The sequence below is a fragment of the Pteropus medius genome, unplaced genomic scaffold (assembly GCF_902729225.1).
Source record: "Pteropus medius unplaced genomic scaffold, Ma_sr-lr_union100, whole genome shotgun sequence".
NCBI classification, from domain to species: Eukaryota; Metazoa; Chordata; class Mammalia; order Chiroptera; family Pteropodidae; genus Pteropus; species Pteropus medius.
This window is the reverse complement of record NW_024349803.1, coordinates 9,139,147-9,163,012: the sequence shown is the minus strand read 5'-3', so window position 1 is coordinate 9,163,012 and position 23,866 is coordinate 9,139,147. Positions and strand designations below refer to the sequence as shown.

General features: G+C 31.7%; 1 protein-coding gene across 3 annotated transcripts in view; it reads left to right on the top strand.

The window, feature by feature from the left end:
* STAG1 (STAG1 cohesin complex component) overlaps positions 1 to 23,866 on the top strand; it is a 326,589-nt gene that overhangs the window by 137,519 nt on the left and 165,204 nt on the right. For all 3 annotated transcript variants that reach the window (XM_039837228.1, XM_039837229.1, XM_039837230.1), the window contains 2 exons: positions 1,335 to 1,431; positions 20,163 to 20,239. In XM_039837228.1, the coding sequence (XP_039693162.1) occupies positions 1,335 to 1,431; positions 20,163 to 20,239 (174 nt within the window). The remainder of the gene's footprint in view (positions 1 to 1,334; positions 1,432 to 20,162; positions 20,240 to 23,866) is intronic.

Sequence of the window (23,866 nt, the reverse complement as noted above, 5' to 3'; positions counted from 1 at the left end):
TTTTATATTTTTATCTTGGTTATGGTTACACAAGTCTATGTAGTATTTGTGAAATTTCATCAAAGTGTAACTTAAGATTACCCTTCTTACTGTGTATAATTATACCTCAACACAAAAATAAAAATTTATTTTTAAGAAATTTAAAAATTATTTTTATACATTTCCTCTGATCAACTACTCCTACCCAAGAAAATCTCCAAACAATTCTGTTCATTAGGACACTAAGTGGAATCATATTAAATTTGCCCAACAAATTGGAAGAACTTTATTGATAAAGCACTAAAGTAAGCCTTTTTTTTTTTTTAAGATTTAATGTATCATATTTAGGTTATTTTCTATATTCTGGTTTTAAAATTTTCTTCATTAACATATCTACTCTTTTTGAATTTATTCTTTGATATTTTTAATTTTGAAAAGGCTACTCAGCCATTGTCTCTTATATGTTGCAAATGTTAAAGTTATTTTGTACATTTATCTTTTGTCAGCTGTCTTCTCAATTTTTTTCTTTATTAATCTTTTGAATGACTTTAGTAGAGATTCTTAGATTTTTTTAATCAACTATAGGAAAGAGAAATTGTCTTTACCAATATTTTCCTAATTTTTGCATTAACTGAAAACTTAAAACCTGTGTTAAATGGTTTAGAGATGCATTCTTTCTTTGTTACTTTTTTAAGTTGAAAAGTCTTAAGCATTTTAATAGCAAATATATTTTCATCCGTGTCTTTATCTTGTTTATATACATTTCACCTAGCCCTGGTTTTTCAGAAAATTTTTTATTAAGCTTGGCTGCAGAATTTTGTTGGATACTATTTTGAGATCTAGTAATATAATCATTTTATTTTTCTTACTGTGTTATAAGTTGAATTATTTGATTTCCTAATAATGATCATCTTAGCATTCTTAAAAAAATGCCTTTTGTTATATATCATGTACATTCTTTGTATGTACTTAGTAGATTAGGTTCTCTGATACTCAGAAAGTTTATATCTATATGTAAGTGAAATTAGTTTAGTTTTTGTTTTACTCTCACAGTATGTTTTGAATATTAGTATTTATTGTTGCTTACAAATTATTGGCTTCATGGGATTGGTTAAGTCAGGATTGTGTTGTGCTCCATTTTAAAAAAATTTTTGAAACATTAGTAACTTACCTTTTCCTTGCCTTCAAAAATGAGGGAATCTCTACTTTTTTGGCTGCAGAAAAATAATTTCAGGTAAGTAGTTTTCTTATTTAAATAGACATATACAGAGAAAACTACAGACTTTTTTGAAAATTTATTTGCTGTAATATTGAAGTTTTTTGAAGTTTTCATTTTTATATTTTTTTTCCCACAGTCCGTGGTGGATGACTGGATTGAATCATATAAACAAGACAGGGACATCGCACTTCTGGACTTAATCAACTTTTTTATCCAGTGTTCAGGATGTCGAGGTACAAAATGTTGGAATAAATAATATACATTGAGCCTGTTTGTCCAGCAGTTTCAATTTACTTTATGTTCCTTCATTAATACATAATTTATCCTAGAATTATATACTACTCTTTTTTTGATAAAGAAAATTATTGTTATTTATGGATATATCATTTTGTTCTGGTTTGGTTTTGTTCCTATAAAACAACAGATTTGTAATTTTTTGAAATTTTGAAGGAAATCTAAATTCATTTAATGAATTTATGAATTTATGAATTTATGAATTTTTTAGATCATAAATTTTTTAAATTAGTATTTTCTGATATTATTTGTACCTGTGCTCTATATTAGGAGCTACATGCTACTTGCTAACATTTATTATTTTTGTGTCCTTGACAGTATTTTGGTCTTCATTTTATAAAGGAAGTACTACAAACTCAAATAATTATTTTAGGGTTACATTAGTAAGGAATCGGGTTTCTGAAGTTTATAGTCAGTTGGAAATCAATCCATAAACAATTTGTTAAAATAAAGTGAAGCTTTATTTTTATCATATTAATAGATAACTGATAGATATTTTTCTTTTTTAGAATAAGTAAATCTTAACAGAATAAATTCCACATGGGAGAAATCAGTTGGTAAATCACCATTCTTTGCTTTTCAGTAGAGAAAGAACAATGATCTTTTATTGAGGTTACTGATCAAATCAGTGTTTTAAAGGCTCTCTTATTTCTGTCCAAGTTAAAACTCTCCATATTGACATAAGGAGTTCAGTAAATATTTACAGAGCACCTGCCCTGTACTAAGCACTGTTCTAGAGTATACAAATGTTACCAAGAGAGTCTCTCCTCAGTCAATATTAGGGTATGTGTAATTTTTAAAAGAAGCTTTATTATAAGGAACAAAGAGAGAAATATACCAATACATTCAGTAAAGTGCTCAGTGCCTTCATAAGAGGTCACTATTTAATGACTGTGTGCCAAGCTGTGTACTTTACATAAATTAGCTCATTTAATATTAGTTAAAAAGTTCTGTCAGAAAGATGTAATCTTTATTTCATAGACCAGGAACCTGAGAATAAAGGACTTAGGTAAGTTTTTGGACATAATACATTTCTAAGTGCTAACCTCATTATTCAGAGTAAGGTTTGTCTCAATGTGGAGTTGGTATGCCTAACCACAGGACACTATGAGAATAACAAGGAGGGGTTCTGATCCAGCCCAGGCTGTATATCTCTGTTTATGTGTGAATGTGAGAATATTTGTAAGAAAATACATCTTAGAGGAAGAAACTGCAGATGAGACTGAGGTTGAGTAAAAAAAAAAAAAGTGGAGATGAGAAAGTTCAAAGTTAACAGATTGTGCAAAAATGCCTAAAAACAAGAAAACACAGCACGCTGTAGGACATAAATAGAGTTTATGGTTGAATCCTAAAGTATGAAGATGGGTGAAGAGTGGCAAGAGATTAGGCTATTTGAAGACAAGCAAATTCGTTAATTTTACAGCCTCAAAATGAGCAAGGCAAGCACTGAAGGATGTTCTTTACATATTTAATCTAACCTGTGTAAGTATCCTGTTGGATTGGGTTTTGATTTTAAAATAACTAGTAGGCTTTAAATTTTTTCCTTTTGTAATTCATTCCCATGCTTCAAAAAAAATTTTTTTTAAATATAAAGCAAAAAGCCTTTATCACTTCCTGCCTCCCCATCTATCTCCACAGTTAACCACTCTTCTTTGTTTTATATCCATCTGTCTGTGTGTCTTTCTGATCTAATTTTCATATGTGTAAGTAGGAATATATTCCCTTTCCTTTCCTACTCCTCTAACACAAATGATATTGGTGTGTAGAATTTTCTGGTTGTTTGTTTGTTTGTTTGTTTTTTAGTACTTTGTCATAGCATTCCTTTTGGTATACATACAATAATTTTTTTAACTAGTCTTCTACTAGCTGACCATTGTGTTATTTGTAATCTTTTGCTATTACAAACAGTACTGTAATGAGAAATTTTGTTATTTTCTGTATGTGGGAAATGTCTGAGATAACTGTATTTGTAATTAAAAACATATTGTCAGATTTCTAGCTCTAGAAATTGTACCTAGTTTTACTCTCATCACTGATACCTGAGAATGCTTGTTTTCAGTCTTTCACAGAGTGTTTTTATCAAGTTTTTGGATTGGTTTTATGAATGATTTAAAAATAGTATATCAGTGTGATTTTTTAAAATTGAGGTGAAATTCATTTAATATACAATTAACCATTTTAAAATGTACAATTCAGTAACATTTAGCACATTCACAATGTTGTGCAGCCACCTCTCTCTAGTATCAAAACTTGATTCATCACCCCAGAAGAATACTTTATATTCATTAAGTAATGATTCCCCGTTCCCTTCTCCTTGCCAACCCTTGGCATCCACTTAATCTGCTTTCTGCTGCTGTGGATTGGCCTGTTCATGTTATATAAAATGTGACCTTTTGCATCTGATTTCTTTCACTTAGCACAATGTCTTCAGGGTTTATTGAAGGAGTAGCATGTATCAATAATTTATTTCTTTTTTATGGCTGAATAACAGTCCATTGTATGTATATATCACAATTTGTTTATCCATTTATCTGTTGATGGACATTTGGGTTGTTTTCACCTTTTGGTTATTAAGAATATTGTTACTTTGAACATTAATGAACAAATATTTGTTTGAGTACCTGTTTTTTAATTATTTAGGCTAAGTATAAGTACTTAGGAGTGGAATTGCTGGGTCATATGGAAATTGTTTTAACTTTTGAGGAACCGAACTGTTTTCCACAGCAGCTGCACCATTTTACATTCCTACCAGAAATGTATAAGGGTTCTTATTTCTTCATAGCCTCTCCACTACTTTATTTTCCAATTTTTAAAATTTTAACTGTCCTAGTAGATATGGAGTAGTATCACTGTAGATTCGATTAGTGTTTCCTTAGTGACCAGTGATCAATCTTGAACATCTTTTTTTGTGTTTTTTGGCTGTGTTTATTTCTTCTCTGAAAAAAAATGTGGATTCAAGTCCAATGCTCATTTTTTTATTTAGATGTGTTTTTTTTTGTTGTTATTGTGAGTTGTAAGAGTTATTTATATAGTCTAGATAATAAACCCTTATCAGATAAATAAGTTACAACTACTTCCCATTCTGTAAGTTATTTTTTACTTTCTTAAAGATGTCCTTCGATGCATAAGTTTCAAAATTTTATGAAGTCCAATTTGTTTATTTCATTTTTGTTCCTGTTTGTGTCAAGTCTAAGAATCTATTGCCAAATCCAAGGACATGAAGATTTATCCTTGTTTTCTTCTAATAGTTTTTTAGTTTTAGCTCTTATATTTAGGTTGTTGATACATGATTAATTTTTGTATATGAATGAATTTAATTTGTGTTTCTCTTATAAGTGAGGCTTGAAAGCCATTTCTCTTTCTTTTTCTGTGAATTCTGTGTTCCCATCCTTGTCAATTTTTCTTTCGACTATTTAGTTCCTCAAAAGGCATTTAACAAAATGGATTTTAAAATATTTTGATAAAAGTGACATAGATGCATATTTTCTTAATATGATTAACAAAGACAGCACCCATTTTCTCATATAAGTGGAATATAATAAAAATCCAGAAATAGACCTAAGTACCTATGAAACTTTAGTAAGCGTATCTTAAAACAGAAGAGAATTGTGAATTACAGCTTCACTGAGATACCATTTTTCACCTATCTGATTGATAAAAATTATAACACTGTTTCTTAGGCTGTGAGGAAACAAACATTGTCATATTATTTGTTGGAATACAGATTGGTACATATCTCAGGGAAAGAGATTCGACAGTATCTATCCAAAACTACATATGTTTTTATCTTTTGGCCCAGCCATCCTGCTTCTGGAATTTTGCCATGAAGCTGTACTTCAGCATTGCAAAAATAAATGTACAGGCTACTCAATACAGTGTTATTTGTAATTGCAAAATAGTAGAAACAACTTAAATACTTTTACATAAGATAGTGATTGAGTAAACTGGTATATAGTTGTACAGTGGAATTTTTTTGGCACTATAAAAAGGAATAAGAAAGGTCTCTGAACTGATGCAGAGAGATTTTTAGGATACATTTTTAAGGGCAAAATGTAAAGCAGAAAAGAATAAAGTACGAAATTTTTTTTGGAAGGTAAAAAGGGAAATAATGGAATATATACATTTTTCTGCTTATTTAACCAAAAAGAAACACAGGAAAGATAACCCAGAAAATAATGATTGATTACCTGTGAGATGTGTGTGTATGAAATGAGGTGGAAATTTTAGAGGGAATTGGGGTGAAAGGATGATAGTTAATTTGAATATAGTTTTTGAATAGTCCTTACGTTTGGAGTTACCTTAATGTTTCATAGTCTTAAAAAAGAAAGAAAAATCAACAAAGATGGGAGGAAGTCTCTAAAACTGGATTCAAACAGAACAGGTAAACCATACCATGGGTAACATAACCACACTGAAAAGTATAGTAAGTACTAATTAAAATAACTTTTGAACTGAGTGCTTAGGATATAGAACTAGTGGGGAAAAGTTTGAAGAATATCCTATTAAACTAATCTCAAAGCGTTTCCTTACAATTTATCTGTTATTTACAGTGGATAAAATAGTAAATTTACCATGCTAGACACCATTATATCTAAATGATGAAAGGCAAACATTGCCAGTTATAGGACCAGTCGATAGCATGTGCTTCCTGATATGCACTTAGAAGAATTCAAATTCACTTCCGTAGTATTCTCGCCAAAAGTGCAGAGCCTGAATCTACTCAAGAGGTACCATCAGACAATCAGAAATTGAGATATATTCTTCAAAATAACTATCCTGTACTCTTCAAAAAACATCAGAACGCTCTCTTCTCTTATTTCTTGTGTAAGAATTGATCTCACTCAGAAAGTTTCTCCAAGCTTCAGCTCACTTTTTAGATTTGGGAAATTCTCGTCCACTGTCTGAAAATGATTTCTAGTCTCTGCTCCTTTTCCTCACCTTTGGTAATGCTCATTATTTTTATGTTTTTTTCCTGATGGTATCAGCTAGTTCTTGTATTTCTCTTTCATTATTTTTCATTCTTTGGTTTCTCTCTTCTTCGTTCTGATTTATTTCTAGATTTCTGTCTGATATCACTGATCTTTTCCTACATTTGGTCGACTCTATTTCCCAAGCTTGCTATTTTATTTTTCCATTCTTGCAGTGTGTTTTTTTTTATCTCTAGAAGATCTATTCTGTTCTTTCTGAGGGTTTCAATTTCCTTGCCAAAGAACTCATTCTGCTCATCTAGTTGTTTTTTTCAATTCCTGAAATTGTTGATATGTCTGTAAGCTTATTTTCTGGAGATTTTCTCTTATTCTCTGAGATGCCTTATCACCTTGGTTGTTTATGGTTTTTAATGGACTATTTCTCCTCCTGAAGTATATTCTGCTTCCACTCCCCCCACCCCCCCCACCCCAAAGAAAAGATTTATTATATAAAGGTTTCTCTTTAGCTTGTTGCAACAAAGGCATTTTTCTTTTGGTTTCCAGTAGGTGGCATCTATGCCTCTTGGATCCCTGATTTATAAAAGTCTTAATGCCTTTTTTTTTTCCTTATAGGTGTTTAATCGCGCTCACTACTCTCAGTCTCAGTCCTTGTCAGTGTTACGACAATTTCTGTAGTGTTTGCTCAGATACCCCTGCGCTCTGCGGTATTCGGTCTTGGAGGATATGGGGGTAGGGGCCCTCTGGGTTGGGAGTTGGGTGCTGCAGCTCAGCCTCAGTTTTGCAATCTTGGTTGGTTCGTTTCTCTGCCATCCTGCTTCTCTGCTTTCTCCTTTGACAACTGGGCCTTGCCTCCGACCACGTGGAAGTCACATTACTCCCAGGCAGGGCTGTTCAGGTAACTAACTCACTGTACCTTCTCCTCTCCGCCTCCTCCTACATGTAGTTCTTGCGGCTGTGAGAGGCTGCTTCTTTATTTCTCCCAGTCTACCACCCGACCCCCCAGGTTCTGATCTCTAGTAGCTCTTCTGAGTAGATTCCATGCTCAGACGTGTTGGTGTGCAGTTTGGATGTTTTGTTGAATTTTAGATGTTCAGCTTATTGTTTCAAATGGAGAGATCTGGGGACGTCTCTCACTCCGCCATATTTCTCCAAACTCTCTTTCTGTATTTTTGAATTTCTGTGTTGCTTTCTGTATAATTTTTCCTTATCTTCCAGTTCACTTACTCTGTTTTCATCTGTGCCAGTCTATTTTAATTACTGTAGTTTAATTCTGGAGATTATAGCTACTTGGTTCGTTTTTAAAGAAAAAGAAAGCCATGGAAGTGGTCTTTGTGACTATTTAATGTCCTCTATTGTTTTTAAATGGTAAATTTCTTTCTTTTACAGTCTTATCTCTGATAATTCTAGTAAGTCTTATTGTGAGTCTGTTTCTGTGGTACTTTTTTGCTTCTTCTTTTGTATATTGCTTTTTTTCTTGATATGTTTAGTTTTTATTCCAAGTTCCATATTTTTTCTCACATTTCTGCGAAACCTAGAATAAGGTTCGTTCTTCTAGAGAAGATTCAGCATTCACATTAACATGTGTCCTTACCAATCTAGGACCATTCACAACTAAATACATTTTAAAGTTTTCTGGATCAGATTATGAAAATTTATTTGTGAGAGCACCAGGTTTTGATTACTGCTTCTCAGGTACCTTTATCTCCTCCCACACAGTACCAAAAGAAAAAAGAAAGACAGAAAAGGAAAGAAAACCTTTCTTTGTAGTCCCCAGAGGATTAGGTGCTAGATTTATTTCTAGTTTAACCTTAACCTAGAGATGAAATTCTTTAAGCCTCCACTTCATGAGTTGTTTCTCTTAGATCTTTCACCCTAGAATTCCCAATTTATGCATTATAGGCTCCTCAAGTGTTATCAGCGATAAAGTGATTTCAGTGTTCCTTCTATAGTTTAGATTTCTGCTTTTAATTTTATCCTAGTAATTTCTTACTACAAGGTTTTAAGTTCTTTTCAAAATGTTTTTTTTTTTAAATTTTTAATTAGAATTTCAGGAGAAACATTTATATAAATAATATTGTTTATGATACTACTATAATCAGAACTGATATATATCAGTTTAAAGTGATTGCTTCCCATTGATTGATTGTGTGTGTTTGTGTGTATAAATGTAACTCATAATTTTGAAACTTCTAAATTTCGGACATATTTTGCATTTTATCTTTTATATTGTAGTAAGATAATATCTACTTTAGTGTGTGAATCTCTTGGGACTAATTAAGAGTCTTAACATCTTATTCTCATGTTTTTGGAAGAGCTTTCAAATTTAAAAAATATACAAGTACTATTTTAGATAGAATGTAGTAAAAACCACAGATAATCCTGATGGATTTATTGTTTAGGAGAAACTGATGGATGTGCAGAGAACAGAGTAAAAGTTATGATAATGCAAGAATGGAAAATAAAATATTTTCGTATATTTTATCCTTTTTTAGTGGGTTTCTTTTTTGAAGAGTTGTATATATATCAAATTTTTAAACTTTGAATTATGTTTTAAAATATTATTTTAGTCATCCAAATATAGTCCAACTGATTTTTAAAAATAGATTCAAAGGCAATTAAATGCAGAAAAAATCTTTTTAACAATTGATGCTGGAGTAGTTGGATGTCCATATGGAAAAAAGGAACTTAAACACAAATCTTACCCCTCTAGAGAAAAATGAACTTAAAATAGATTATGTAAAGTGCAAAACTATAAACTTCAAAAAGAAAATGTAGGAGAAAATCCACATGAACTTGGGTTTAGTAATGAGGTGTTTAGATATAACCACCAAGAGCAGAATCTATGAAGGAAAAAAATTGGCAAGTTGGACTTTATTAAAATTAATTTTTTTTTCTTGCAAAAGACACTATTAAGAAAATGAAAAGACGTCACAGACTGGGAGAAAATATTTGCAAAACACATACATGATAAAATGTTTGTATCTGAAATGTACTAAGAGCTCTAAAAACTCAAAAAATAAATAGCTCAGTAAAATAGGGGGCAAAAGATCTCAACAGACATCTCACCAAAGAAGAGATGCAAATTGCAAATAAGCATATGAAAAGATGGCCAACATCATTTGTCATTAGGGGAGTACAAATTAAAACAATAAAATATTACTGCACAGCTATTAATGGCTAATATCCAAAACACTGACAATACCAATTATTGCCAAGAATGTGAAGCCACAGGAATTCATTGTTGATGAGAATGCAAAATGGTATAGTGACTTTGGAAGACAGTCCGACAGTTTCTTACAGAGCTAAATATAGCCTTACTACAATATCTTGCAATCAGGAGCTCTTAGGTATTTACTCAACTGGTTTGAAACTTATGTCCACACAAAAACCTGCATATGAATGTTTATAGTAATTATAATTAACCCAATCTGGAAGCCACCAAGATGTCTTTCAGTAGCTGAAATGGATAAGCTGTGGCATATTCATACAATGGAATACCATTTAGTGATAAGAAGAAATGTGAAAGCATAGGTGAATCTTAAATGGATAATGCTGAGTGAAAGGAAAGAAGCTAATCCGAAAAGACTACATACTGCGCGTTTCCAGTTTATGTGACATTCTGGAAAAGGCAAAATTGTAGAGATTGTCAATAGATCAGTGTTGTCAGGGTTTGGGGGAGTAAGGAGGGATGAATAGATGAATTACAGCGGATTAGGGTTAGGTAAACTGTTCTGTGGGATACTGTAATGCTGGATACATGATACTATGCATTTCTCAAAACCCATAGACTTTACAGCACAAAGGATAAACTGACGCATGCATTTATTTTTAAATCACTTAAGATATCATCCCAGGATGAATGTGGACTATGACAAAAGAATCTGACTTCTCTAAAAATGCTAAAAAATGAAATAGCCTCACTGAAGGTGTTTGGGGAAAAGGTGCTGTTCTAAGTAACTGAATAAGTGAGTGGAGATTGTAAGAGTAAAGACCAAAAAAACTATATAAGTACGGTACTCTAGTTGGCAAAATTGTTTCCCACGGGTATATGGGTTACCACTTCTGAAGTCACTATATATGTATACTGGAATTGTAAAATTAAATAAATAGGTGGTTGATGGTGGAAACCAGGTTTTTTACTGTTGTAGTAGGAGATTACAGATAAGTAAGTAAAGATGGCAGGATAATCCATATGGTTTATGAAGACATTAGTATAACTCATAAATAGCTTGATATAGACATATATGGCTACATAAAAACATTTATAGATGTTTGCATACACATTAGTATACATATACATATATATTTTCCTTTGTTCTTGCAGCTGAAATGGCTTAAGAGAAATGACATATCACTAGCAATGAGCCAGTAGCAATAAGCACAAATAACACCTAGATCTTGGTTTCTGATTCCATTGTCCAATAAAAGACACCAGGGCTCCTAGAAGAAATGTTAGATTTTAGGTCTTGTACAGCAAACACACAGGGTACATACGGAGCATTTCATAGTGTCAGAAAGTAAACAAGTGCTCAAGAAAAAACTGATGAAGGTATGTCAAAAGGACACAGGAGCCAACCAAAGAAGCCCCTCAGTGGCCAAAGCGGGAAATTTTTTAGCAAAAAATAAACATCATGAAATTGGACTATAACCTAAATTATAAAATATTCACGAGTTTATACTAATATAAATAAATGGAAAAAGTGTAATTTGTAACAGTGGATAAACCTAACAGATACTACCTCAGCTAGATGATCATGATTAACAATCAGTGTTTACTCATACTGATAGAGTGTACTCTTATTTTCATGTGATAAGAATGGCACTTTATCTCTTTGATCCTCCTCTCCAAAACCCATAAATCATATCTAACTATGAGAAAAACATCAGTCAAATCAAAATTGAAAGACAGTTTATAAAATACCTGACCACTGCTCCATAAAACTGTCAAGATCATCACAACTCAATGAAGTTTCAATAAGTGTCACAATGCAGAGTTGCTAAGGCGACATGACAACTGCCACCTTTAGTGTTATTCTAGATGAGATCCTAGAACAGAAAAAGGACATTAGGTAAAAACAAAATCTGAATAATGACTTTTAGTTAATAATAATGATATGAGGTGGGGGTAGGAGGAACTGGAGGAGGGTGTTGAAAAGCTACAAACTTCTAGTTATAAGATAAATAAGTACCAGGGATGTAATGTGCAACATGATAACTGTAGGAAACACTGTTGTACGATATATAGGAAATTACTAACATATGTGAGAATTCTCATCACAAGGAGCAATTTTTTTATTGCATCTTTATGAGATTATGGATGTTAACTAAACCTATTGTGATAATCATTTCACAATATATAAATCAAACCATCTTCTGTGCACCTTAAACTTACACAGTGATATATGTCAGTTATTTCTCAATAAAATGGAGGGAGGCACAAAATAATAATGTTATCAGTATAAGCTTGTTAGTTGTGACAAATTGTCACAACTCACATACTAATGTGAGAGATTAACAGTAAAACTGATTGTGATGTATATGGGAACCTCTATACTGTGTAACTTTTCTGTCAGTCTCAAACTTCTAAAATAAAAGATATATTTTTAAAGAAACATCATAGAAAATTCAGCTTCAAGAAAATTCTTTGAAACTCTTTCATCAAGCCCTACCAGATAGTTTTTTTTTTTTACTCTTTTTTCGTCTATATAAAAGTTTGATAAGGTAGGAAAAGAGGGATTCTAGACAAGAGATGAATTGAGAAAGTCTTAGTGGCACACTAAAAAATTTTAAGAGGCACGTGATAAAAGTATACTTGAGATAATTTGGGACCTCTTAGTGACATAGCTTTGAAGTATAGGTTAAAGAAACAAGGCTTGGTCATTTGTTTGCAGTTTGATAATAAATGCCAAATTACCCCTAAATACTATCAAATATTTAAATCCTAAATTATCTTACATATATTATGTAACTGGAGTTAATTAAATATGTAGTGTTTACTCTAAGCAAGATACTTGATAAATAAATATTTTTGCTTTGTAATCTATGGATCCTAACATTGTGGGCAGATTTCCTTGTGCTTTTTTTCTTTGTCACTTAGAGATGAAACCTGGCTCTCTAATACCATCTCATTTACGGCCCAATTTATTAGAAAGGAAAAAGAGTTCAGCCTTTTCTTTTTCTTCTCTCTATCCCCCAGTTCAGATTCTTGGCTTTTCCCTACCATGCTATGAAGGGTAAATCTTTTCTAGAACTATTCTTTACTGTTACCATTTTATTTCTCCTTTCAGTTCTCGAAGACTAAAAATCTTTGGTTGATACTTTTCCTCTAATGTATAACTTTTACCTTCTTGAGTTCTCAAATTCCTTTGATAGTTTTCTGGTATTTTTCAGGCCTTTTACACAAAAGTTTATAGAGTTTCAAAAGGTTCATAGATACTTACGAATTCATATGCTACAGATTAAGAAGCCCTGTCTATCTTGAATTATTAATATTAGTAATAGAGCCCAAATAAGTTTATTTTCCTTGCCATTCTTTCCTCTAATTCTTATGTGAACAGCATTAGCACTGAAGATGAGGCTATTTTAGTAGTTGTTAAAGATTTGATAAAAGTAGTTTGAAAGATTATTGCTTTAGGTTAATAACTATACTTGCTTTTTGCCTTGGGCTATGCTAGCATGGCTCAACCAACCTCAGAATTTGAAATTCTAATATTTAATAAAGTTATCTGTTCTTGTTTTGGATGAAAGGTACCCTATGCAGGCTTGCAAGACTAGTTAATTGGTATTCATATGTCTTGTGCTGATTTGTGATTTTTTGGGGAGCAGTTAATTTGGTGTTTCACTTACCTTTGTATTTACAAAGGCAGAAATATACAGTAGATCCCTTTATCTGCAATTTTGCTTTCCACAGTTTCAGTTATACATGGTTCAAAATATCAAATGGAAAATTCCAGAAGTTAACAATTAAGTTTTAAGTTTTGTGATGTTCGGAGTAGTGCGATGTAATCACAGTGCTGTCTCACTCCACTTGAGATGTGAATTATCCCTTTGCCTAGTGTATTTATGCTGTATTTACACTACCCACCTATTGGTCACTTAGCTGTCTGGGTTATCAGATCAACTGTCTGGGTATTGTAGTGCTTGTGTTCAGGTGACCCTTATTTGACTTAATAATGACCCAAAGTACAAGAGTAATGATGCTGGCAGTTTGGATACACTAAAGTGATGCTGTAAAGTGCTTCCTCTAAGTGAAAAAGCAAGTACAGTACAATAAGATATTTTGAAAGAGAGAGCATATTTGCATAACTTTATAGTATATTTTTATAATTGTTCTATTTTGTTTTTAACCTCTTACTGTACCTGAATTATAAATTAAATGAAAAATATGTATATATATAGGAAAAAAACGTGTGTGTGTGTGTGTAGTTCAGTACTGTCTGTGGTTTCAGGCATCCACTGGGGGTCTTGGATTATGTTCCCCATGGAAAAAGGGGGTCTACTTTTTACAAAGAATGTTAAAAAGTGCAGGCTGCCATCTAGAGACAGACTAGTTGCTGGAGATATAATCACAATAATTTAAGGCATTCTGAAAAATTTACAAGTTTCTAAACATATATCTTTATAACACCTTGTGAAGTAATTTTTCCCCATTTTTCCATGTACTACTTAGACCACATACATCCAATATATTTATTAAGCTTGAAATGCTCACTAAAAGGCAACCAAAGTGTCTTTCTTTCTCTCTGTTCTCTCACTTCTCAAATCTTATGAAAGATTCTTACATATAGTCACTGCAGTCTTAGGTAACTTAAGTCCTACATTTCTGGTATGCAGATGTTCTTTAGTGAATTCCTCAGCATTTTTTAATAGCATTTTTTCTCCTTTCCTAACTTGTATTTTTTCTACTAATTTACCCATATTTATTTTCAGTCTTTCTTTTATTTTGATTTACAACTTGCTATTATGTAAAGTAAAAATGAAATAAAAAATGATACTACCAAAGAATTGTCTTTAATATGCTTGGATTATCTCTGGTCCATCACCAGGTTATTTTATTAAGACTCTATAATCCACTATTTAAAAGAAAAGCCATAAAATAAAAAAGCTATTTCATACATGGGACAATTATTTAGAAAACATCTACTCTTTGGAAGTCTCTCTGCTCAGTGCTGTTAGGTAATGTTAGTGTATTTGAGCCACATCCAGGTTCAGTAATTTTGAGTGAACTAAAATGTTATGTGTCGTAAAAGCTATAAACTTAAAAGAGCCAAAAGGGCTTTTTAAATATATATTTGGATAAACTTTTGCTGATAAGATGCCTTCATCTTCTCTTCTACCTGCTTCTGTATCAAAGAAGGATACAAAGTAGTTGGAAGGATACAAAGGCGGCTGGAGTTTTCTGCTCTGGCTGGCATCATAGAATAGAGGAGAGATAGAATTGAAAATTATGAGGAGTATAAGATGAAACAGTTCTCTAAGCCATAGGTTCATATATGTGTGGTAAGACAGTTTGCCAGTTCCTACTTAACTTTTCTGATGAGTACTTCTTTATTCCCTTAACTCATCCCTGTGGTACATTTAGGCATTTTGGACAGGGATGTTTAGTGCTATTATACTTGATCATCTCAACTCTGGAGGTGGAGGCTATAGGTCTGGGTGATGGGAAAACTGCTGGAATGACTTTCCCTGGTTCTGGAACATAAGAGATAATTGGTTGCATTCTTCAAACAGCATTAACCTTACAGCATGCACAATTAGGAACGTGGCTTTCAGCAGAGCTCAACTAAGGAGCTAGAGCTTTTAGCTTGCTTGCAAAACGGGCAGGATAATTATTAAAAAATGAATACTCAAAGTAAGAGAACTTTATGCTAATTGAGCATCTTATACACTACAGATACAGTGCTAAATACTTTTGTTACTCATTTAGTTCTCACATCAACTTTAGTCATTCGTTCAACAAACATTTTTTGAATGCCTCCTATATGCTAATATGCTTTATTCTAGGTACTAGGGAATTAGAGCACTGAACAAAATAAAATCCCTGTTCTGAAGTAGTATTATCACCATTTTAAAGATTAGAAATCTGAGTTTCATAGAGAACAATTGACTTTTCTGTTGCCCTGTAGCTTAATATCTAGTGGAGCTGAGATTTAAACCTGTCTGATTTAACCACTCTAGGATGACTTCTTCAGGGTTCAACTATATGCCGTGATTGCCTTAACCAATCTTTTTTTATTGTTGTTTCTATCACTAATTATTCAAGAGTGTGTTCTCCAGTCCTGTTTCATATTGCTTTTTAGTTCCATCTTTTGTGTCCTATAATAGCTGTTAAGAGAAACATAAAATTTCTCATTTTTGGAAAACTTATGTTGAGCATTCTTATACCATCCTTCTAATAAGTGCATATTGATAGTGACTATACAGATACTTGGTATGCAAGGTTTAAAAGCAATTTGTCTTTTAGTTTAGTTTTTAACGTTTTATTTTTTAATATATTATTTTATTTAATGTATTATTTTATTTGAGTAATATGTTCATATAGTTCAAATTTCAGGAAATGCAAAATGGATATGCAATATAATGTCTCCATTACACCCATAAACTCAACCACATATTTCTCCTTCCCAGAAGCAACCAGTTTGCCAATATTTGCATATCTTTCCAAAAATACTTTAATGCATCTATAATCAAATATATATAGCCTTTTTATGTAGGAAGATAACCATCATAGACAGCTTTTTAAATTTTTGACAGTTCCATGGAGTGTGGAGTCCATTGACTAAGAGTCAATAAAGAGTAGTGGTTAGTTGTGGATCCTGTAGCCAGGACTACCTGCTTGTAGACCATGGATCTGCTACTGGGAAACCCCTTTTGCAAGTTGCTAAATCTCTGGGTGCCTCAGTTTCCTCACCTATAACGTAGGTGAGAAATAATACATTCTTCATAGGGTTGTTGTGAAGATTAAATGTGTTAACTTCAAAGGATTATTCAGCACAATGCCTGGTAGCTAGTGAGCACCCCAAATTAGCTGACACTACCATTATTATCGCTGTTTTTACTTATTTAATTGGGTTCTTGTTTTTTGAGTATGTAGGTTTCTTTTTGCTATTGATAATAATGCTTCAGGGAATAACCTTGGACATTCATTATTTTGTACATACGTGAGTTTATGGATGCTTTGCAACAAGTACAGTATCAAGGCCAAAAATTTGTAATTTTGGTAGACATTTGCCAGATTGTGTACCATAGAAATTTTATCAAGTTATGCTCTCGCTAGCAGTTTGACATAATTTAAATAATCAAGAACTTGATGATAGCTTTCTGTTGTTACTTCTGTTTCTTGGAATTATTCATAGTTAAAAATGACAGTTTTGAAAGTTTTTCCTTTATGTTTACTATACAATTTTGTCAGGAGGGCCTGCTCAAACAACCTTTTATTTTTAATATAAAATATGTACGTAGGTAACTTATTCTTTCAGGATTCTCACAGATAAAATAACTTGTTAGTATTTAGAGAGTGGAAGATAATCCTTATTTTTTTTCCATTGTTTTCAGATATTTATGTTTCTGTGAATTTGAATTATTTCATACCTTTAATTTACCTTTATTATTCATAATAGGATAATCTATTAGAAATATGCATACTTAAGAACCAAGAATCTAATAGTGAAGAGAGATTATATTTTTAATTTGAATACCAGTCTTGAGTTACAGCATGATTTTTTTTTTTTTTAATCGAAGAAAGCTTAAAAGGAAGAGAAAAGCTTAAGGTAGTGGGCATTTTTCAAGGAATTGGGGGAAATACAAAGGTTAATAAGTAATGATCTCTGCCTTACTTAGCTCTAGTGGGTGAGCTAGATGGAAGGCCATTTCCAAGTAAGAAAATGTAAAAAGAGACAAAGAAGAATGTGTACAGAACTTTGGACATTAAATCTACTCAGGTAAATGACTAAAAGTAAGTGAAAGAACTCAAAATAAGTCATCGGAGAATACAGTACAAGGATGTAATCCTTTAGAATCCAATTTAATGAGCAAGTACTTCAAATAGAATAGATGGGGTATTACTAAGGAAGTGCAGTTTAATTTAACAATTAGGAGATAATTGGTGTGAGGAAGCTGTTTGAGCAGAATTGTGGAACCCAACTGGTGAAGAATGAACAGTCAAAGTCAATAGGCTAATCTTTGGAATAATCATGAAGACAACTGAAGAATTTTCCTCTTAAAAAAAATCTGTGTAACAAGCTTCTGTTCATTTCAAAATTATGGCTTTAAACATCTGATTTCATATTATTAGTAATCGTTATTTGTGTACAGTACTCACCTTTATAGATGCTGAGTATGAGGTTGTTTTTTTCATATTGCCTTAAATCTAGTTTTTCTTTTGTTGCCTTTCATTTTTTAACATTTAATTTATGCAGCAAAATAGTCCTCTCTTTATGAACTAACATAACTAGGCCATTGAAATTACAATTAAGACTCCACTGTATATGAAAACTGCCATATCAATCATGGAAATAGCATTGAGCATTATTTGCACTAGAAGTATTTTAATAATGACATATGTAACTTATTACTAAAATAGAAAGGTTGATGTCCTTTTTTTTGAGTTTTTTAAAATCAACTTTACCAAGATACAATTTCCATACAATAAAATTCACATATTTCAAATGTTCAGATTGATGACTTCTGACAAATGTATACAAACACGTATTGACATTCCAATCAAAATATAAAATATTTCCATCTCCAAGAAGAACTAATTCTTCCCAGGTTTAATAACTTAAAAATCTAATTTTACTTCTTGTTGAGTACCTATGGATGTGATTTTAATTATCAAGACTACCTTGAAACAATCCCTAAAATTATATGTTTTTTATCTATGGAAATCTATTTCAGATTGAGAAAATAGTTCATTACCCAAACAAAGTTAAATACAGTTGACCTTGAAGAACACAGATTTGAAATGCTCAGATTCACTTATACAGAGATTTTTTTCCCCCAGTAAATACACAGTTGGCCCTTTATATCTCCGGGTTTCACATTTGTGGATTTCACCAACTGCAAGTGGAAAACAGTATTTGTGATCCCCTGTTGGGTCTCAGAGCATAATTCTGGAACCAGTATCCTGTGGATATGGAGGGACGACTATAAAACTTTGGGGAGTCAAAAGTTATGTGTGGATTTTTAACGTTGTGGGGCATTGGTTCCCCTAACCCTCACGTTGTTTAAGGGTCAACTGTACAGTTAACAATTTTGTTTAATTTGAGTGATTTTTAAGAATGTTTGACAGAAAGTTACTTTTACTTGAGATAATTTATAATTAGCAATTTAATGTTTTCTGTTAATTTAATTTTTAGAAATCATCTGAAAATAAAGGCTGTATAATAGGGCATAAATAACCTGTCTTCAGTATTGTTAAATACTGTCTATAATAGTTTTTGGCATAAAAACAAAATTACAATATAAACGTTTCTCATTTTGTTTAGGAAATTGAACGTTGTGGAAGCCCTCTTTAAAAATAATTTTTTTCACCTGAGCCTCCCAACCTAGACTCTCTCATCTCTACAGCTGGATATAGGGAAACCCTGTTGGCGGTATTTAATAAATTCAGCAGCCTGAAAATAAATGAGAGAGCTACATATCAAGTAATTGAAACCTGCTTAAAATGGTTCTGATTAAAAGATAGGGCAAACATCATTTTTCTCATTTTACAGATTAGTAAAAATTAAGTCAAATTAAGTTTTATGTGCCAAATGTGCCATTATACTTTTTGTTGGGACTCTGAATTAAGACCATATTTTGATGACTTGTAATGGCTTTTCTGCTTCATGCTCTTTCCTGTGAGAGTACAGTACATTTTGTAGGCTCTTTCTCATATTCCTAAATATGATTTGAATTGGAGCTGGCAATCACTGTCAGATAGCCTGTCAGAGGTTATAAATTAATTATTTTCTTACTGATTCATTGAATCTTATTCTTGTGATTTTTAACTTGAAAATTTTACATGTATACATGTAAAACTGAACTCCACTTTGTTATTAGGCCACAGTTCTCAAGGTTGATTTTAAACATTATTTCAGTTTCTTTAAATTATGTTCATTTTTAACACAAGTTTTTGGTATAAACCACTCTTATTAGAATGATATTATTTACATAACCATATTTGAGATAAAAATAAAGTAGCTAAGATAAAAATAGTATGAAAGAATGAGATGAGAATGGGATTAACTTTATCTTTGACAATTTGATATTTATATAGAAGTTACTGAGCAACTTTTTATGTTCAGAGAAAACAGATTTCAGTAGAATGTGTTATGAAAGGAAGATTTAGTTTTCATTTATAGAATAATATTTTGATAATAAAGAACATTAAAGAGCCATGAAGGGAGATAACTTGGATGTTTTTCTGGCTAAGTAAGCTAGCTATATGTCTAGATAGGCCCAGTATATATTTAAGTATATAATTATCTTTACAATATAAATTCATTGTTTTGTCTTTGTCTTTTCCTTCCCCAACACACCTCTCAATATTGTTCCTTATACTTATCTAATTTGCAGGTTATTCAGTGTTTTTAAAATGTCTAAAAAACTTTGATATTCTTAAAAGATTTTTTTAGGATAGATAGGAGTTTGGTGGAAGGAAGAAAAACCCAAGCATAAAACTTTTTAAACATTGGTCAGATTAAATTTAACGTTTAGAATGGAATAGAAAAAGATTAACTGTAAAATTTGTTGGCCCACAGGTACAGTGAGAATAGAGATGTTTCGAAATATGCAGAATGCAGAAATCATCAGAAAAATGACTGAAGAATTTGATGAGGTATAGTATTTCGATATTTATACAAATTGCCTATTTATACTTTTTAATGGTGGGAATGTTACTTATTGTAAGTTTTATTTTAGATATAGTATTTCGATATTTATACAAATTGCCTATTTATACTTTTTAATGGTGGGAATGTTACTTATTGTAAGTTTTGTTTTGATTTGGTGTTTAGTATAAGAGAAGATATACTATTTTCTCATGTATGTGACAATTCATGCTGTAATTCCAAAATTAATGATCTCTATGGATTTGATTACATTGCATGGAGTTAGTACTGAATGGTGGCTGGTAAGCATAAGAAAATTAGTGGTATGAGGTAGAAGTTGATTCTTGACATTCATTTTTGAAGACCTCCTAAAATCCCCAAATTTACAAATACATCTTCAACGGTTTCACATTCTGTGGAATGCTGGTCCTGTTAAATACTTTAAAGAATAAAGGAATTTGAAGTTAAAGAATTGTGAGCAGGTGCATATTATACCTGTCTTAGCGAGCATCAAAGAATAAGATATTATTTTAGGTTCTTAAAAATCTTGTTGGCAAAGAACCTGGTTAACTTTAATTCAGAACTCCCAAAACTATTTTATGAGAATCTTACCTCTACACCTGTGTATGTGTAAGTAAAACATAAATGTCACTGAGAATATTGTGATTTACGTTTATAATACATGTTTTCTCTGCTAGTCTGCATGCTTTTCCGTTTTCACTGAAGTATTCACTCAAGTAGTTTTACACAGATTGTATGTTAAACACTTTCACGATTTTATTTCTGTATTATATTTATAGTGAACTCATTTCATGCCATGCTTTAGGCCACTATTTATTCCAGTTTTAACATTCCACCTTTTGATGTCGTTTTTCTTTTTTCTTGTAGATGTTTCTTTTTCTTGACTTTCAACACTAACAACAAAGATTGGTTTTCTGCTATGGCCACTCTTTCAGTGTAGTGGACTCAGGCTTTTTATTGTTATCAGTAGTACATATTTTTAATTAAAAAAAGTACCACACACACAAACACACATTGCACAATATATGTCTTTTTCATCATGTGTTCTCCTTTACTTTAGCAACACACATCAAAATATTTCATGTGCACCTTTACAGAAACATTCTGTCAGTGTCTTCCAGGCTACTTAGTCACATTCCGTGGGAAGTAGGGGAGACCTTACATTGTGATCCATGCATATGTAGCTCCATAATCGATTGTCTTCATTTCTGTAATCCAAAAAAGCTCTGAAATTCCAAAAGACTTTTTTTAGCAATTTATTTGGTGGCAAAACCTGGCCTCAAGTAACGTGGAGCTATTTACAATTTTTATTTATTCCAGTCAGTGTAAATATCTATATGTATTGCTGGTGAAAAAATAATGTTCTTGATTATAGCGGCTGTCCAAGATTCTGTTGTGGTATGATGTAATATAACTATATTAACTTATGTAACTAAAAAATCAGATTCTGAAACATTGTTGTGGGACAACTTGTCATTAGAAATATTTTTTGTTGTTGCTTGGTGAGTTTATATGTGGCAAATAGAAGATAACAAAGTCAGATTACGGTATAAGTGGCAAGTTTACTGACCAGCTACTAAACTACCTTGCCATGTTTGAAATACAAGTGATTCAGGTTACAGATTCAAAAGCATTACGCATTTTGGACCTTCAGGACACTAACACATGACGGAATGATTTTAAGCGTTTATGACACTAGTTCCGAAACTTTGCTGCGCATTAATATCACCTGGGGATATTTAAAAACTACTGACTCCTGGCTCGCTCCCACTTCCCTCAGACATTCTGATTTAATTTGTAAGGCATGCACCTGGGTATAGAGATTTTTTTTTTTAAGCTCACTAGATGATTTTAATGTGCAGCAGTGTTTGAGAACTACTTTTCTAAGGGAAATAAAAAGAGAAAGCCAAAATTTTATATGAATAGTTTACTGTTACCAAAACTGATAATAAGTGAAATGTGACATATGAAATTTTTGAAAGGCACTTATTTCATATTCTTAAATATTTTTCTCCCAATATTGAAGGTTACTGACCTAATCAGCAAATACTTTTAACAGATGCCGTTCTAATTTTTTTTTGTTAGTACAGCTAACACAGCTTTTGATTATGATTAGAATGTGTTTGTTTAAAGCACAGTTATATATTAGATGTTTTATAAGGCTGTTCATTTTATCTTCAGTCACTTTAGCATGTATTGCTCTTTTGCTCTTCTATATACACTCAAGAAACTGCATTTAAATGCTTGCATATTATTGAATATACAGTATTTTCTTGTTTTTCCCTTCAAAATATTATATAGATCATTTAGTCCTTTGGGAGTGGAGGGAGGTTAGTTTTGATCAATTATATTTTGTGGCAAAATTCTGAAAGCTTCAATGTTAAGAATCATTGGACCCCAAGATCCTAGAACAATGTCCAGTTCACAATGAATAGCCATTAAAATTTTGCTAAATGAATGAAAATAATGTATTATAGCAAAGGAAAGTAATGGCGACATGGGTTAGAAGTAGATTAGATGCAAGGTCTTTAAATTTAGAAAAGGTAGTTCAAGAGTATGTTGTTGCCTGTGAAAATACACTATAGCTTCTCTTCCTTACTGGTTATAATGTTTGTAATTAGATAATTTTTTTTGAAGCCCTACAAACTTGCACACAGCCAAAAGTGATTTGTAATTGTAATATCAACTTAATTTAAAAATTTATTAATTCCCAGAGCAGTCTGTAGCTCTTCAGAGTTAAAAGATATACTTGGTTTCTATTGGAACCTACTGATGGGAAGTAAAGCAAAATATAATAATAATTCTTCACCAAATTATTAGAATCACATCTCTATTAGAATCCATACTCTTAAGTATATTTCCCAAAGCTCAGTTTTTATAGTTCTCATATTTTTAAGTGTGACATCTATGTAGGGAAACCTTTGCAAAACAACATGTTTGATGTGTTCACTTAGTACCTTCACTTCTTTAATTTTTTTGTGTTTCTCAGAATTATGAACAGATTTTTTGTCTTGTCCTTTTCTATAATGATTACAACTTAATAGCTTTTTCTTTTCTTGTTTCTAATATGAATTTGTTTATTTAAACTTAAGTATAGAACATTTCATTTGTTTTTCCCTTTGAGCATTTTTAATCAAAGAATTAAAAATTTTAAGAAATGTAAATATGGCTAACTAGTATACAAACTGAGAAAAAATGTTAAGGAAATACCAAAGATAGGATAGAGGAAAGCTCAAATTATCTTGATTCCCAAAGTAAATATTTTTCAGCCTGTATTCTTAATAGTGAAAACCTGTAAGGCCAGTTTCGTATATAAAATTATTGTCTCCTTTCCCTCTCCCTCTTCCACAAACTCCTTCTCAAAAGACTAGAGTTCCTATCTTATAGAGAGAGTGCTTAAGAAGTAACTGACTGGTGATTGTTTCATATGTTCTCAGTATTGCACTAAGTCTATTTCCTAAATATATAATAGATAAAAATAAATAAAAGTTTTTTTCATTTCCACCCTTGGTGATTCAGAAGACAGATTGTATGTATAGTCCTTCTTTATTATATTACGGTATAGTTTGCATCTTATAGTATTAAATACACATACTACTAAATTTCTTTTCAGA